At 32.5% G+C, this 15,614-nt stretch overlaps 2 protein-coding genes and 1 long non-coding RNA gene across 5 annotated transcripts in view; 2 read left to right on the top strand and 1 right to left on the bottom strand.

Annotated features, from left to right (window-relative positions):
• The window catches only part of LOC146538887 (6-phosphofructo-2-kinase/fructose-2,6-bisphosphatase-like), a 25,273-nt gene extending 15,353 nt beyond the window's left edge, over nucleotides 1-9,920 (top strand). For 2 of the 3 annotated variants that reach the window (XM_085185398.1, XM_085185397.1), the window contains exons 3-9: nucleotides 450-584; nucleotides 1,789-1,949; nucleotides 3,584-3,973; nucleotides 4,831-5,052; nucleotides 6,462-6,696; nucleotides 7,510-7,637; nucleotides 8,568-9,920. In XM_085185398.1, coding sequence (XP_085041524.1) covers nucleotides 450-584; nucleotides 1,789-1,949; nucleotides 3,584-3,973; nucleotides 4,831-5,052; nucleotides 6,462-6,696; nucleotides 7,510-7,637; nucleotides 8,568-8,672 — 1,376 coding nt within the window. In that variant the 3' untranslated portion in view covers nucleotides 8,673-9,920. Of the gene's footprint in view, nucleotides 1-188; nucleotides 337-449; nucleotides 585-1,788; nucleotides 1,950-3,583; nucleotides 3,974-4,830; nucleotides 5,053-6,461; nucleotides 6,697-7,509; nucleotides 7,638-8,567 lie in introns of those variants that run through there. The other variant, XM_085185399.1, reaches the window with a different exon arrangement.
• Nucleotides 8,833-15,614, bottom strand: LOC146538886 (uncharacterized). The gene is made up of 2 exons (XR_014877993.1): nucleotides 15,514-15,614; nucleotides 8,833-14,488 (listed from the first exon to the last, which is right to left on the bottom strand). It is a non-coding gene; the product is annotated as an uncharacterized LOC146538886 (long non-coding RNA).
• Nucleotides 13,414-15,614, top strand: part of LOC146538885 (NAD kinase-like) — a 32,089-nt gene continuing 29,888 nt past the window's right edge. The window contains exon 1 of the mRNA XM_085185402.1: nucleotides 13,414-13,661. The gene's annotated coding sequence lies outside the window, so the exon portion shown is untranslated. The remainder of the gene's footprint in view (nucleotides 13,662-15,614) is intronic.

Below are 15,614 nucleotides of genomic sequence, written 5' to 3'. Positions count from 1 at the left end.
GTGACGATAGCTGCTATTTTAACTCTTTAATGGAAAAATTCCATATTTACTATATAATAATTATTATTTTATATGAATAGGTATGTAAAATCGTGGAACTCTATCTTTTTGACCTGATGATATCAAAAGGTCAATATGTGAGGTAATATTAATGAGATTTGCAATACTCTCTCCCTTATAAATAGCATCGTTTGCGAATTGAATTTTATTATTAGTTAACATCTATTACAGTTCGCTGGTGTCTTTAATAATTAGCAGTAAATTTATTTAATTTATATAACAACATTAATACTAACAAAATGAAGTTAGACGAATATATGCAAAATATGAAAATACGTGAGTTCGTTTTTTAATATAAAGTGAAACTATAATAAATAGAAAAGGATTGTTTTCTTTTATATCGTTGTCTACAACGCTTTCGTTTTTCACAATATGTTCTGTTGTTTCAGTGTCCATGCGTAGACGCCGCATCAGCCAGTTCGCGCCTCTGCTAATTGCGCTGGTGGGTCTACCGGCAAGAGGCAAGAGCCAACTGGCGCACCGTCTCTCTAGACACCTCAACTGGAATGGAGAGAGTACTAAAGGTATGTGATGTCTATTAATACACTACTACAAGACTATGTTAAAAGGTAATTGAGAGAAATGCGGAGAAAGCGGTTAGCCTTTTTTTTACATATTTTTACTAATTATTTGTTGTCATAAAAGTAAGCTTTAGCTTTAAAAACACATACAATTTCATTCCAAGTCATTAGTATGTTATTAAATAATACCTATTCATTTATTTTTCGCTTAATATAGCCTAAATTAAAAACGATATAATTCATACTTGCCTAATCTGTAATTTGATATTTATTTACTTTTAACAATCGTTATATTTCCGGTTTGTGTCAATTAAATATAAAAAAAGGCTTACTGTAAATTTAACGATGTTTCATCATTTCCATAAATTAGATGTTTTTTTTATTTATCTTTATTGGTTATAGTAACCTTTTAAGACTTTTAATAATTTATAAACTAAACGACCCATATCATTAAGCTTATATTACACACAATGAGATTTGAAATCATAAGTTGAAATAGTAACTTTTTATAATTTTTCTCTGTGTTTGTTTAAAGTAAATACTAAATAGACTTCAAGAATTTCCTAACGATTGTTCTGTATTCTTCTATTTTTTTTTTCTTTCTCTCTCTCTCTCTCTGTATCAATTCTCAATATACATATTCGCGCATCTAGATATTACCACAACTACCACATTTATATTATTCATAATTTGGTTCCATACATTCAATATATACAAAGTAGAATATATTTACAGCTTTACAAATAAGTATATCAGAACTAAACTGATATGGGAAGGCGGGCTTGATAATGTTATTCCTTGACCTGCTTGAGACTGTAGCCGAGACAAGTCTAGATGAGTTGTCTTGTTTGTACCTATACCTATGTATAAAGCAATAAATAGATTTTACTAGAATGCTCTAGATATTATATTAAAAAAAATTCTAACAAGTAAAGCTTATTACACTGTTCAAGCACAATTACATTGTGTTAGAGGATAAACATGTATGGAATTAATGTCTATTGAATGTCAGGCAGAATAGGCATGGCAGTAAAATTGATATTGACTTTGAAAAGAGCAACTGTTGAGTTTCTTGCCGGCTCTTCTCAGCAGAACTGCCTTCCGAACCGGTGATAGCTTTTTGTTGACATGTACATTCGACGATTCAAAAGTGCCTATTTGAATAAAAAATATTTTGAATTTGAATTAATTAATATATTTCTCACAGTATTCGACTGCAGCGAGTATCGCCGCAAGCACATGGCGCTGTACGGCAGTCACGATATCTTTCGAGCGGACAACCAGCAGGGGTCGGCGATTCGACGCCAGAGCGCTCGTGAGGCCGTGCAAGACGCTGTGCTGTGGCTGAAAGAGGGAAATGGTGTTGCCGTAAGTTGTTATTGTTCTTATATAAGATATTATAATTATCATATATTTTTACATAGGTTAAACTAGATTTTAATAGGACTTATGAAAGACTAGCGGCCCGTTCGTGAACTGTTATTATTAATTTCTGTCTCCATGACTACGTCCTAGTGACGTCTATGCAAAATTTGAGACTCCTAGCATTTGTAGTAACGAAGTTTCATACAAACTTTCGACCCCAAAAACAACCCCTTAGAAATCGAATATTGCAAATTCCCTAGCGAGCACCTACGTCCTATAAGTAACTCCTATGCAAAATTTGAGATTCCTAGCACTTGTAGTTTCTGGGATTTCGTGATGAGTGAGTGACCTTTCGATTTTATATATATAGATAAGACAATATCATAGTGAGAGATGAAAACTAGTAATGATATATGTACATATTTTAATATTATATCGAAAGCAAAAGAAAACTATTTCAATAATATTAATTAAATTATCAGAACTAATAATAAAACATCGATATGTCTATAATTTTATATTTATCATGGGAATTTACGCTAGATACTTTAAACAGTCCATATCTATAAGTAATTCTAATTATCCTATTTATTGTTGAAATTATAAGAATAAATTACGGATTAGGGCTATAATATAACGTACTACGTGCTGCTTTATTCGTAGATTTTTTTAGCAGGGAGAACCTGAGAACGTAGTGTTACGATTACGACACTCCCACTAAGACACTACCGTCCGCCATTATATGTTGAGTGGCGGAACTCAACGAGGCGCCTTGCCTCGTGACCAGAGAGAAAGATTTCAGCTCCTCGAGTGGGAATAGACCCTCAACCTGTCGCTTTTACAGTCGCATGTTCCCCTGCGCCACGAGATAATGGAAGCGTAGATAATGGAAACTTTTCAATAGAAACAATTAACAACTTAGATAGTCAATTGCTTTGTTATGAAATCTTATTTGAACTGTACATATTATTGCGAGAATTGCGCAATTGTTTCCTTGATACTACTTACGTATAATTAGTCTGAAACGTTCTGTTTTCAGTCGCAATATTGTGGAGTAAACAACTTATGTTTACTAGACAAGGTCGAATGTGCAACATAATATGTACAGGCCAGTATGGTTGTGGGTTCGATTTCTACTCGAGGAAATTAAATATCTTCATTTATTGGCTCTAGTGTCGAGTTCCCTCTGCCTATCCTGCTGTGTGCGAAAAAATAATAAGAATAAAACGCAGAAGCACACGTTTATTTGTTTTGCGGATTTGGCTTAAATTTTCAATCCCAGGAAAGGAAACCTGTAAATATTTAAAAATACTTTCGAATTCAAGTGCCCAATTTCTCGTTTTCAATTTTCAAAATTGATTCTGAGAAAAGTTCAATGTTGAAACATATGTGAAATGAATGGCTAGTTAAGGATTCGTAAATTTTATTTTTATTGCTACAAAATAAACTGATCATTCGTTTCTACGTTCATTTTATCTTTACGACGCCCACTCCACCAGTAATTCTGCATCGTCAGTTTTTAAATGACTAAATAATGATAAAACAACATAGAGAGAAATAAGAGAGATTTTCATTTTCAGAATTTCAGCAGAGAATTTCGCAGCTATTTTCACAGCAATTTTGTCATATTGTTACAGATCTTTGATGGCACCAACATAACAAGGGAACAACGTCGCGAGCTCCACGACTATTGCACCTCCGACATGGGTTTCAGGATCCTATTCATTGAATGCGTTTGTGAGGACCAAGAGTTATTGGAAAGGAATATTATTGAAATTCTCCATTACTCCGCTGACTACAAGACCATGAGTGAGGAGGAAGCCATTGACGACTTGAGGAAGAAGCTTGAACATTATATGCGTCAATACGAACCTATTGATGCCAACTTGGAGAATATAAATTTTGTGCGTGTTGAAAATATGGGAGAAACTGTCACTGCTCATAAAGTTGCTGGACAGAAGGAGTCGGGTATCCTAGGGTACTTGTCCAGCATGAGAGCTCTCCCACAAACTTTGTATTTTACTCGGGTAAGTTGAATTTTTCTTTGTTTTTTTTTTACGTAAAATTAGATTTTTAAGTTACGATAATGGGAACCTAATATTTGTGTTATTAAAATTTAGAAAAGTCATCTGTTAATATGTGTGATTATTTATTTTTTTATGATTTGAATCATATGTTTATTTAATCAGACTTATTTTGAATTTATTATCATGAGATGGAGTTAAGATACGATAAGATTGTATAAACGTTTTATATTATGTCAATTCGTTGGTCAACCCATAATAAACTATTGATAATTTTATTTAAATTAAAATTATATGTTCTTCTGACCACTGAAAAGGCTGCCGATGGAAATCAGTAAACAACTTACATAAATAACTATAGTTCAAATAAACATGGTTTGGAAAACAAACATTTAATAGATAACACGTTATTTAAACAAACTTGAAACTCTTCGACTGGAGTGATATGTGGAATTGTTTTCACAATACGATCGTTATGTTATTTTATTTTTTAAACATTATTTATTATATTGGGATTACTGAACTTTAATCTGTGACAGGATTCTTTATCTGTATTTAACTTTGACTAAGTCCCTTTATTATTGTTCTTTATCTGTTGTTCAAATATAATATTTCCTTATACATAATGCGTCTGTTTACTCATTGTTATGCGTAATGAGCATTGTAAATAGAACCAACATTTAAATTATGCCTGTATATGTAATTTATATTTTGGATAAATATCGATTACTATGTTTAGTACCTAATGGATATTGAGTTGTGTCATTGAGATTTTATTTGAAATTAGTTTTTATTACAAACAACAATATAGATTAAATAAATAAACATAATAGCTAATTTATACTCCATTAATGAAACAGCACGGCGAGAGCGAGTACAACGTGCTGGGTCGTATCGGAGGTGACGCGGTCCTCTCACCTCGCGGTCAGAGCTACGCGCACGCCCTCGCGGAGCATATGAACGAGCTGGCAGTACAGGAACCACTGAGCGTGTGGACCTCTGAACTGAGACGTACTAAGCAAACTGCAGCTGAAATAATGGCACAGAAGAGGGCTGTACGAGCTCTTAATGAATTAGATGCTGTGAGTATGATTTATCCTGATCCCCTGTCTCGAGGAAATGAAAAATGTATATTTTTATTTCTTCGCTCTGGTGTTCAAAGAGCGACGTTGAATTCCGCCACTCAACACGCATTACCTCTAGCGGAAATAATACCTTCTGTGGAAAATAGGAAACACTTCGTTCCCTGCTGTGTGCAGGTTTATAGCGTGAAGCTGAAGAAATTGTGATACCAAAAACCATGTACTGGTTTTATACATACTTTCATCTGAGATATTTAATTTCAGAAGTGGAACATGACCTTATTACTTAATGAAAAACGTTTATTTATGTACTCGTAGATGACACACTGTCTCGTTAAACGAATCATTTAGTCTCTTTTTCTTCTTATGTATATCTCATATTTCCACTTTCTTAATAAACATGTGTTCTTAATATCGAAATCATATGTATCCTTATAAAAATAGTCCTTTCGTACCATATTCATTCCATAGAATGATTATAATAAAAGATATGATTTACTCATTTTTATACAACCTACGCCATGTATTCCATAATTCTTATGATATAATGATTAATATTATTCCCCAAATCTTAATTCTCCGTAATTAAACTTATTTATAGCTGAAATTAATTTGACTTTGTTTTATTGAAACGCATCGTCACTATTATTGTAAACAACGTGATGTCACGTTAATAAATTATGATAACCGATATACATGTCGCTATATTATAGAGATAATTAGATAAATGTAAATAATCAGTAAACATCCTGTATTACTGAATGATAAACAACAAAAGATTAAGAAAACTTATTTCATTTCATTCATTGATGAGTTTTAAATAATTATAAACAAAGAAAATACTCAATTTAGTTGAGTAGAAAATGTTATGCTATTTTACGTTATATTTACCTTATTTATACGTTATATTTACCTGTGTCCGCTTTAAAAATCGTAAGTAATAAGTTAATAGTTCTCTCTAGTGACACCATTGAGATTGAAATAAAAAAATCAAAGCAGAGACGTTAAATTGGTCGGTTCATTCACATTACTTCATCTACAAACGCTAAGCGAATTGGCTCGACTGCAAGAAATACAGTGATGAAAATATCCTCACACGTAGTTTCAACTACGATAGACTCCTCGATACCAATTTGAAGTGGAAAACTACTAATAAAACCCAAATGATTCATTTATAACAACTGCTACGCGGAAAATTCTATGCAATTTATTATCAAAATGAAATCGTGGAAAGTCCACTAATACTTCACGCGAAGTCGTAATTTTCTTTATAAATTGTGTTTATTTTTTTTTATGAGATGAAACTAAAAGTGATTCACTTTCTTAAACGAATTGAATTTATGACATCCGTAGAGCATCCGTACTAATTGTGTAAAATAGTCTATATAATAGTATATTTTCTTCTACAGGGTATATGCGAAGGGTTGACCTACGAAGAAATGCAAGAGCGTTTCCCGCAAGAGTTCGCTTGGCGTGACCAGGACAAGCTGCGCTACCGTTATCCATGGGGGGAGTCCTATATAGATATCATGACAAGATTGCGGCCAGTCCTGTCGGCTTTGGAAGATGAGCACAATGTCGTCGTCGTCGGCCATCAAGCAGTACTTCGTTGCATGCTTGGATACTTCTTGGATGCTAAACTTGGTAAGTGAATTAAATATTTAGGTATTTATTTATTATTTCTTAGGCGTAATAAAATCTATACACAAAAGTCTTTTGTTATACAAAAAGTCTAACAACATAAAACCTAAAAATTGTATGAAAACTTTTCTGTGCCCCATTATTACATTATTGAGTAATCTGGAAAATTATTTTGCAAAAAACATGAAATACCTGTACAATACACATTTTTAAAAAATCTGAAATTTAATATTTAAATTTTCCTCTACGTAGCAGGAAAACTGTGGACAACATTTTAATAAAAACAGGTAGAATATTCTACCTAATGTCGCATTTTATGACTTGCAGTATGAGAATGTTAGCATCGCCAAGTAGCTAGTTCGTAGCGTCTTCCTGTACTTCATTGCGTATATAATTATCTATTAATAGTTATTTACTACTTATATGTTTATACAAAGAATATAACGTAAACATATTTCCACATAAAATACATTGTTTTGCGTGACCTTACACAATTTGTACGAGAATAGTCTTTCTAAACATATCTTTTTTTAATCTGTTTTATCTAAAATGTGCCTAAAATAAACGTTACTAACGTTTTGATTGATTAACCCTAATTAGACTATAGAGACCTATTTTATACTCATCAATAACAAAATAACCTACAAAATGACAACGCCTCGAAATTTGTATACGTACCTAAATAAAAAAATTAATTGAAAACTGTCGTGTTTACATGAACTATAAGATATTTAAAAGAAAATTTTTAACGACAACAGGACATAACCGTATTTTCAAATAATAGAATAATTGAAACCTTATATATTTTATTTACAGATGAACTGCCATACATGAATGTGCCTCTCCACACCATCGTGAAACTTACATCCTACGGCTACAAATACAAAGTGGAGATGATCAAGTTGCCCATTGACTGTGTGGACACACACCGCAAGCAGCCCAAGGTATTTTTACACTATAATTTACGCTTCACGCTGTATCCCGCATTTAGCAGGGTAAGCAGAGGGAAGCCTAATATTAAAGCACTTCGTTCTCCTTTAAGACACTTCCGTTTCCCACTTTCCGCCGAATTTTAGAGGCATTGCGGGTTGAGTGGCGATACTAAACACCGCGCGTTCGTTTTCAGTGAAAAAATTAAATATTTCATTTTCTAGAGGGTGACTTGTGCCCCTGCACCACGACTGGCTCCTATTATTTATATTAGTTTATTAAAATCTCTATTATTTATTTTAGCTATAATATTTATTTTATATTCAAATATTTCAATAACATTAGTTGTCTATCTGCATAGCAACAATTATCAATTCAATTTGTTTTCTTACAATGTAACATCTAGAAACAATTTTAAAAGTAAAATATCGAGTATATCCCATTATTGATCGTTCACAAACATTCAACACGATTACATCATGCAGATAACATATCTCGTAATTATGCTCTGCCATTTTAAAAATACATGAACAAAGATAGTGAACGATGTTTTGTTGATAATAAACACTTTTATAAAAGCTTTTAGATCTATATTTATATTTTTATTTGTATAAAAATGCCTATGCATTTCTATGCTTATATAAATCCATAAAATTTAAACTGTGACTGTAAACACTATAGGTTGTGGGTCGGTTTCCCACTCCAGGGAATGGAATATTTATTCTTTTCGTTTCTTCGCTCTGTTGGCGACACAAAGCGACTTCAGTTTCGCCACTCTACAACATGTAAGGCCTCCAAAACTCACTCCAAACGGAGTGTCGTGACACTAGAATCCTATTGGCCACCCCGCCGTGTAGGATACAAAATTAAACAATAACTATAAACGTTAAAAACTCATAAACGTAATGTAATATCTAGAATTAACTCAATTTTTGTTTTTGCAGAATTGTTCGATCAACCGCACTACTGCTGACGCGCTGGTCACGGTTCCATCTCACTATGACACGCTGCCTTCTAATCTATGGCAAAACAACGAAGCACAACTTTAGGCCACACACCGACGGACAGACACAAATGTCCGCGGTACAACAACTTAGAACCTACTGCGAAGTGTGGAACCCTTCGCGGTCGATCCAGAATGTTCGCCCGAACATATCTAATGCCGGCTTAATTCCGGCATGAAAGTGCATTTATAGAGCACAAAGTGAGTTTTTCTATAAAGAAAAATTACGACAAAAGCTCTCTTTTTAATAAGATTGTATGAGCTGTGAGATGTGACGTGTGGTTACAAGTGTTGCGTTCGTCAGTGTGACCCCGGCACTAGCGGCGTGACAGTGACAGATGTGACGTAGCGAACGTTCTATTTTTAAAACGCAAGACTGAAAGGTTTAACGTCAATAGTTAATCAATTTGTGTTCGTATTTTAATTATTTTGTTTCTTTTATTATTTTAATGCTAGCTATACACGTAGTTTTAAGACATATAATTATTTTTAAAATTATAATCAATGAAATGATATTTCATATCACGTACAACAATATGTCATTCATGTCGTCTTTTTATATTTTTATGTGTAAGATTTTTTTAAATTTTGATGTCTTATTTTACAAATTGTCAATCTTATTCTTGTAATTAATAATAATAATAATTTTATTATTAAAGTAGGAATATAAGCAAAATAGTAATTTAGTTACATTATTTTATTTTTATATCTAATTTTAATATGTATTGCAAATAGATTTGTTGATGGAATTTTGCCTGTTGAAGGATTCATTATTAAGATTTATGTAAGCCCAGAATTTAAAAAAATCATATGTAGTAAGTATTATAAGAACCTACATCATATTTACTACTTCTAGATGAAAATAGATACTGTGTAAGAATTTAGTTTTTAATGCCTCTATTTCTTGAAATACAGTTTATTTGTACTTAGTTGAAATTACGATAATTATTAATAGCGTCAATATAAAGTGGCTTATGTTTATTATGATATAACTTTGCCCACTTTCTATGTCGAAAATGTATGAAGTAAAAAACAATCTTATGGTTGCATTTGTAGCCCTAGATTAAATAATAAATTTAATAAAATTTGCAAATAAATTGACAATAGAATTTTAATACTTTTTAGTATTGGACGTTGGAGTTTATATAGATTAGATTACTCCTAGATAAAGATATATATTTAAAAAGTTAGTCTCAATTTATCTTTATTGAGAATGAATACACAACTAAGCTTATTCAATTCTAGCTTAGTTAAATATTTGTAGATTCTTTTATAAATAAAATATTGGATCAAACAGGTCTTTTATTTCAACATTTATCTCAGTATATTTTTATTTTTTATGAAGGATTTTTTTTAGTTTCATGCTGTATCCCTTACATAAACCTTTGTACTAATATATAACCACAAATAAAAAGTGCTGTAAATAAACTTGTAACGCTGTAACTTACGAAACATCTATAAGTGGATTTAATGGACTTATCTACTTAGAATTATCTAAAACTAGCGACCCGCTTGCGGCTTCGCCCACTTCAAATATATAATTATTTTTTATTAACCCAGATTATTTTCGTATTGTAATCACATTATCAGTTTAGAAACTATATATTTTAAATAATATACAGGGTGTCCCAGGAGGCAACGATAAAACGAAACCAGGTGATAGACCAAGTCGTGACAGTCATGAGAAAAATATTTTAAAAAATCTTTGTCATGTATTTTTCATATTATATTGATTTTAAAAAATATCGCAAAAACCGACACCCTGTGATGGTTTTTCAAGTCCCTGGACTACAAATATTACTCTTTCTTCATTTTTTTTTCAGTAATGTAATCATGAGTAACCCTTCTGTGAATTACAGTTTAAGATTTAAACATACCTGCATCAGTTTTCAATAAAATGTGGTGTTTTTGCCAAACATTAAATTCAAAATATTTACTACACCCAAATTTAACCGACTGTACTATAAAAAAAATGTACTACACTGTTTTTGCAAGTAACTTTAAAAGTTGGCGCATTTAATCTGGATTCCGAAATGGTACGATACTTGCTGGATTACTTCTTTGTTGAAGAGAGAAAAATCGAAATACACGATAATCGGGATGACGTTCAGCTTTTTGGTATCTTTTCCGATACATTCTAGCTGCAGCATTTGCGTTACATAACCATTCTCCATGAAGGAAATGCATATTGGCAATGTGTCAAAGACCGAGTATATCGCCTGCGAGACCCCGGACTCGAGCACTGTCCTTATAAGTCCTGGGTCATCCCCTAAGTTGGAAAAGTTCAGGTACCTTGGATCCGTCATGCACGAGTCTGGAGGCATCGATTACGATCTCTATAAGACGGATAAGAGTTTGGACGGTATCCTGCGATCACAGACCACACCAGTGACCTCCCTAAACTAAACACTTAGCCCAGGCAACGCTTATCCGATTTAGGGGCTGGCCCAGGACTTATAAGAACAGTGCTCGATTCCGGGCTCTCGCAGGCCATATACTCGGTCTTTGACACGTTGCCAATATGCATTTCATTCATGGAGAATGGTTATGTAACGCAAATGCTGCAGCTAGAATGTATCGGAAAAGATACCAAAAAGCTGAACGTCATCCCGATTATCGTGTATTTCGATTTTTCTCTCTTCAACAAAGAAGTAATCCAGCAAGTGTCGTACCATTTCGGAATCCAGATTAAATGCGCCAACTTTTAAAGTTACTTGCAAAAACAGTGTAGTACATTTTTTTTATAGTACAGTCGGTTAAATTTGGGTGTAGTAAATATTTTGAATTTAATGTTTGGCAAAAACACCACATTTTATTGAAAACTGATGCAGGTATGTTTAAATCTTAAACTGTAATTCACAGAAGGGTTACTCATGATTACATTACTGAAAAAAAAATGAAGAAAGAGTAATATTTGTAGTCCAGGGACTTGAAAAACCATCACAGGGTGTCGGTTTTTGCGATATTTTTTAAAATCAATATAATATGAAAAATACATGACAAAGATTTTTTAAAATATTTTTCTCATAACTGTCACGACTTGGTCTATCACCTGGTTTCGTTTTATCGTTGCCTCCTGGGACAGCCTGTATATACATTTTAAAAAATAAGCAAGTCTGATGACACATGCAGGGTTCCCTATTCTAAATCCTAATATGTTGGCCAATTTAATAAAATGGTTATTTAACAGCAATTTACTCAAACAAAATACTTAATATTGAGGTATTTTTTTTTGTTTAACCAATAATTGATCCCAATAATATTTTTTCTTATATACATTTCATATACAGACACCGATCAGTTACAATTTTATTATACACTAGCGGACGCGCGTAGCTTCGCGTGCTTATTTGCACCCTTAGGGATGAATTCTAATAAACTATGAAACACGTATTCAATTAAATATTTTTAAGAGTCAGAATTTCAAATTTTATAAAAATCGGTGGCGATTTAAGAATTTTCCCATACAAACTTTCAACCCCTTATTTGCACCCTTAGGGGGTGAATTCCAGAAAACCATGAAACATGTGTTTAATTATATACGTTTAAGAGTCTGAATTTCAAATTTTATAAAAATTGGTGACCATTTAAAAAAAACCTATACAAACTTTCAACTCCTTATTTGCACCCTTAGGGGGAGAATTCTAGAAAACGATGAAACACATATTCAATTAAATACTTTTAAAAATCTAAATTTCAAATTTTATAAAAATTGGTGCCGATTTAATTTTTTTTCCATACAACCTTTAAACCCCTATTTCACCCCTTTAGGGTTAAAATTTTTCAAAATCCCTTCTTAGTGGACCTCCAGATTACGAAAGTAAACTTTTGTCCAAATTTCACATTTGTACCATCAGCGGTTACGGCTGTGCGTGCGTCTTACCTCAGTCAGTGAGGACAAGTCCTTTTATATATATAGATAAGTGTCTATAGATAACGACTAAAGTATATTAAAAGTGTATATCAATTATCAACCAAGATAATGAATCATCAGATGATAATAAAAATTGTAATGTATCACATATAATTGCTTAATATTTTCGAATGCTAAAAATAGGGTAGTTATAAGTAAATTATATGGATACTGAAGTTATGTGTATCTAACTGCGCAGATTTGAGGAGGATTTTTTCTTACTATTGCTTATTTTGTTCCCCAATGAACAAAGCGCGATAGTTCAGAAAACATAACTTAAAGATGGTCACGAATTCTCAATGGCAATTTTTTTATTAATTAGGAGGCACCCAAAATAATAATTAGTCCAGGGCCGTATCTAGAGAGATTATCATCTACAAATATGTTCGTGTAAACATTTTTTTTTACTTTCCAAGGTCAATCTTTTGTATTTGAAATTTCTGTGGTGAGCCAGTGTAGTCACGGCCTATTTGATCTCTTATATTTCTTCGCCCTTATGCTAGGGCCTCTACAGATGTTCACGGTCTGCCTACGAAATAAGGCTAAAGATAGGATACGGATATTTTAATTTCAAATTAATGATTTTTTTAAATAAAGCAAAAAAAAATTTACCATTTCTTCGTAAAAGTATGAATATCCTTGCAATATATTATTAATATATAGGTGCTGTAGGTACAACCTCACCCGGGGCGTGAGACTGAGTAGAGCAGAAACCAGCATTACTTACTTACACACCTATATTATTTGTGATTCATTACAATCAAGAACACTGATATAATAATAAAACATTTCTTAACATCAGATAAACACTACTTAAAGTTACATATGAATTACCATTAATTGATAATAGGCGATACCTTATATTGCTTATATATGCTATTATCTTCATCCATTTGTGAAGTGAGAGGCTCGACCGTGACTTATTTCATTGACGGATGCTGTGCTCTAACCCACCGACCCCCGGCGAAAATACACGCATTGTCATACAAATCGTATTCACGCGCACACGCCGCCACCTTAGCGATGGTCTATTTCTAATAGTGTTTTATTATTTAATACTAGCTTTAGTATAGATGTGTGAAGTTGCTTGTGAAGTTTCAAAAGAACCTGAACTGTTTTGAAGTAAGTGATAATTGTAAAATTTTCCAGTTCGATAATTGTATGAAGTATTTTCTAATAAGTTTAATTAAACGTGAAGATTATAATATAAAATATGTTTAACATTAAATAGGTTTTTGTGTATGGTGGTAACGCCAGCAAAACAGATAATGTAAAAATAATACGAAATAATTTACGAAATACTTACGAATTGAGAACCTCCTCCTTTTATATAAGTTGGTTAAAAAGGCATCGTTTTCTTCATCGTATTATTACTATCCACATTTAAATAACAATAAAAGTTATGACGAGAGTCATAATTTACTATATTATATTATAGTGGTAGTCGATTTTTCTAGTTATTTATAAGCATTACTTTTTATAATTTAAAATCATAGCACAGTTTTATATTTTTACCTAAAATTTTTTACATTATTATCAAAGAAATAATTAGATCGTACTTAATATTGGTTCCCATTTGTTATACACATGTCGTACACACTCAATTCGTAGCTAGAGCGATGCTTTAAACGAGTTCGCCTTGGACTAAGAACGAGATCGAAATTATTTTGGATTCATTTATCTTTGTTGACCTATAAAATTTTTACCAAACTACTTTTTAAAAAAGTTTTGCCGCTGTACTTATTACATAAATTCGATTTTGGCTCAACATGTAGTCTTATTATTGACTCACATTTTACGATCATATTATTTATTCTAGAATCATACTGTATCCCGCATACAGCAGCGTAGGCAGGTGGAATCTGGTGTTAGGACACTCCATTCTCCACTTCCCGCCGAATCCTGGAGGCATTGAGTGTTGAGTGGCGGAACTCTACGTCGCGCTTTGCCTGGAAATGAAAATATTATATAGATTAATTATCATTGTTGATTAAAGATAATTATTTAATTATACCTTTCATGCATTTCCTGCGATTATAATATTGCGAAGTAGCATATTATACTCGTATCTATACCTACTCTACCTAATTAGCTGACACTAATAAAAGTTTAGAATTTGCATTTTTGTGTTATTTGTTTGATATTTCTATATGTTTGTCGATTATTCATAATGAAAAAAACCAGTCAAATACGAGCCCGACTCGCATGCCGAGGGTTCCGTACCAATTTTTGAATTGTACGTCAAAGGGGCAATTTGAAGTTGACAAACTTAAGTTTGTATTGTGTTTTTCTATGAAATACCTATTACTTTTCACTTTTCTGATTTTTTCCTTCATTCGTATTGTAAGTTCTCACTTCGTGGTAAATTTCATAACTTCAGGTCCACGACAAGTACTCGATTTTGATTCTCTTTCGAGTTTAAAAAAATTGCGGCATAAACGGCTGTATCTTTTGATTACGTTGGTTTAGAAGTTCGATTTTTCTTCGCTCTAAAGAAAAGTAGACCTGAGTATTTGATCTAGAAATTTCAGCTTGATATCTCCACGCGTTTCTAATAAAAAAGAGTCTTGACAGAAGGACGTACGCACGGACAGGACAACAAAGTGATCCTATAAGGGTTCCGTTTTTCCTTTCCAGTTACCCTAAAAACATCTTAATTATCTTGATTTCCTTCTTACGCAGTTAAAATTACTTATTTAATATATTATATACGTAGTAGAAGCATAAAAAGTGTATTCACTACAGACAAAAGACTGATAAAATCAACTTTTTACAAAAATATGATGTTGGCGTTCCTACCAAGGTTAACACAAAATGCGATGATGGAAAATATATTATAATAATAATACACATTAACATTTTATATCTTATAGTACCATTTTCGTAGAGTTCTACGAATAACAACTAGCATGATAAATGAATTAAGTTTGTAAATAATTTGATTTTAAAACTAGTGAAATAATGTCCACCTAACCTGCGGCAGTGTTTCCAGGTCGATACGACCTGGGTACCAGGACTGGGTACTGGGTACCGGACCAAGACACTAAGTCCTCCGTTTTTTTGCCTGAAATAGGG

This window comes from Heliconius melpomene, chromosome 5 (genome assembly GCF_056956725.1).
Source record: "Heliconius melpomene rosina isolate 202511_hmr_F chromosome 5, ASM5695672v1, whole genome shotgun sequence".
In the NCBI taxonomy this organism is placed as follows: Eukaryota; Metazoa; Arthropoda; class Insecta; order Lepidoptera; family Nymphalidae; genus Heliconius; species Heliconius melpomene.
The sequence above is the reverse complement of the archived record's forward strand: the minus strand, read 5'-3'. Positions and strand labels throughout refer to the sequence as shown.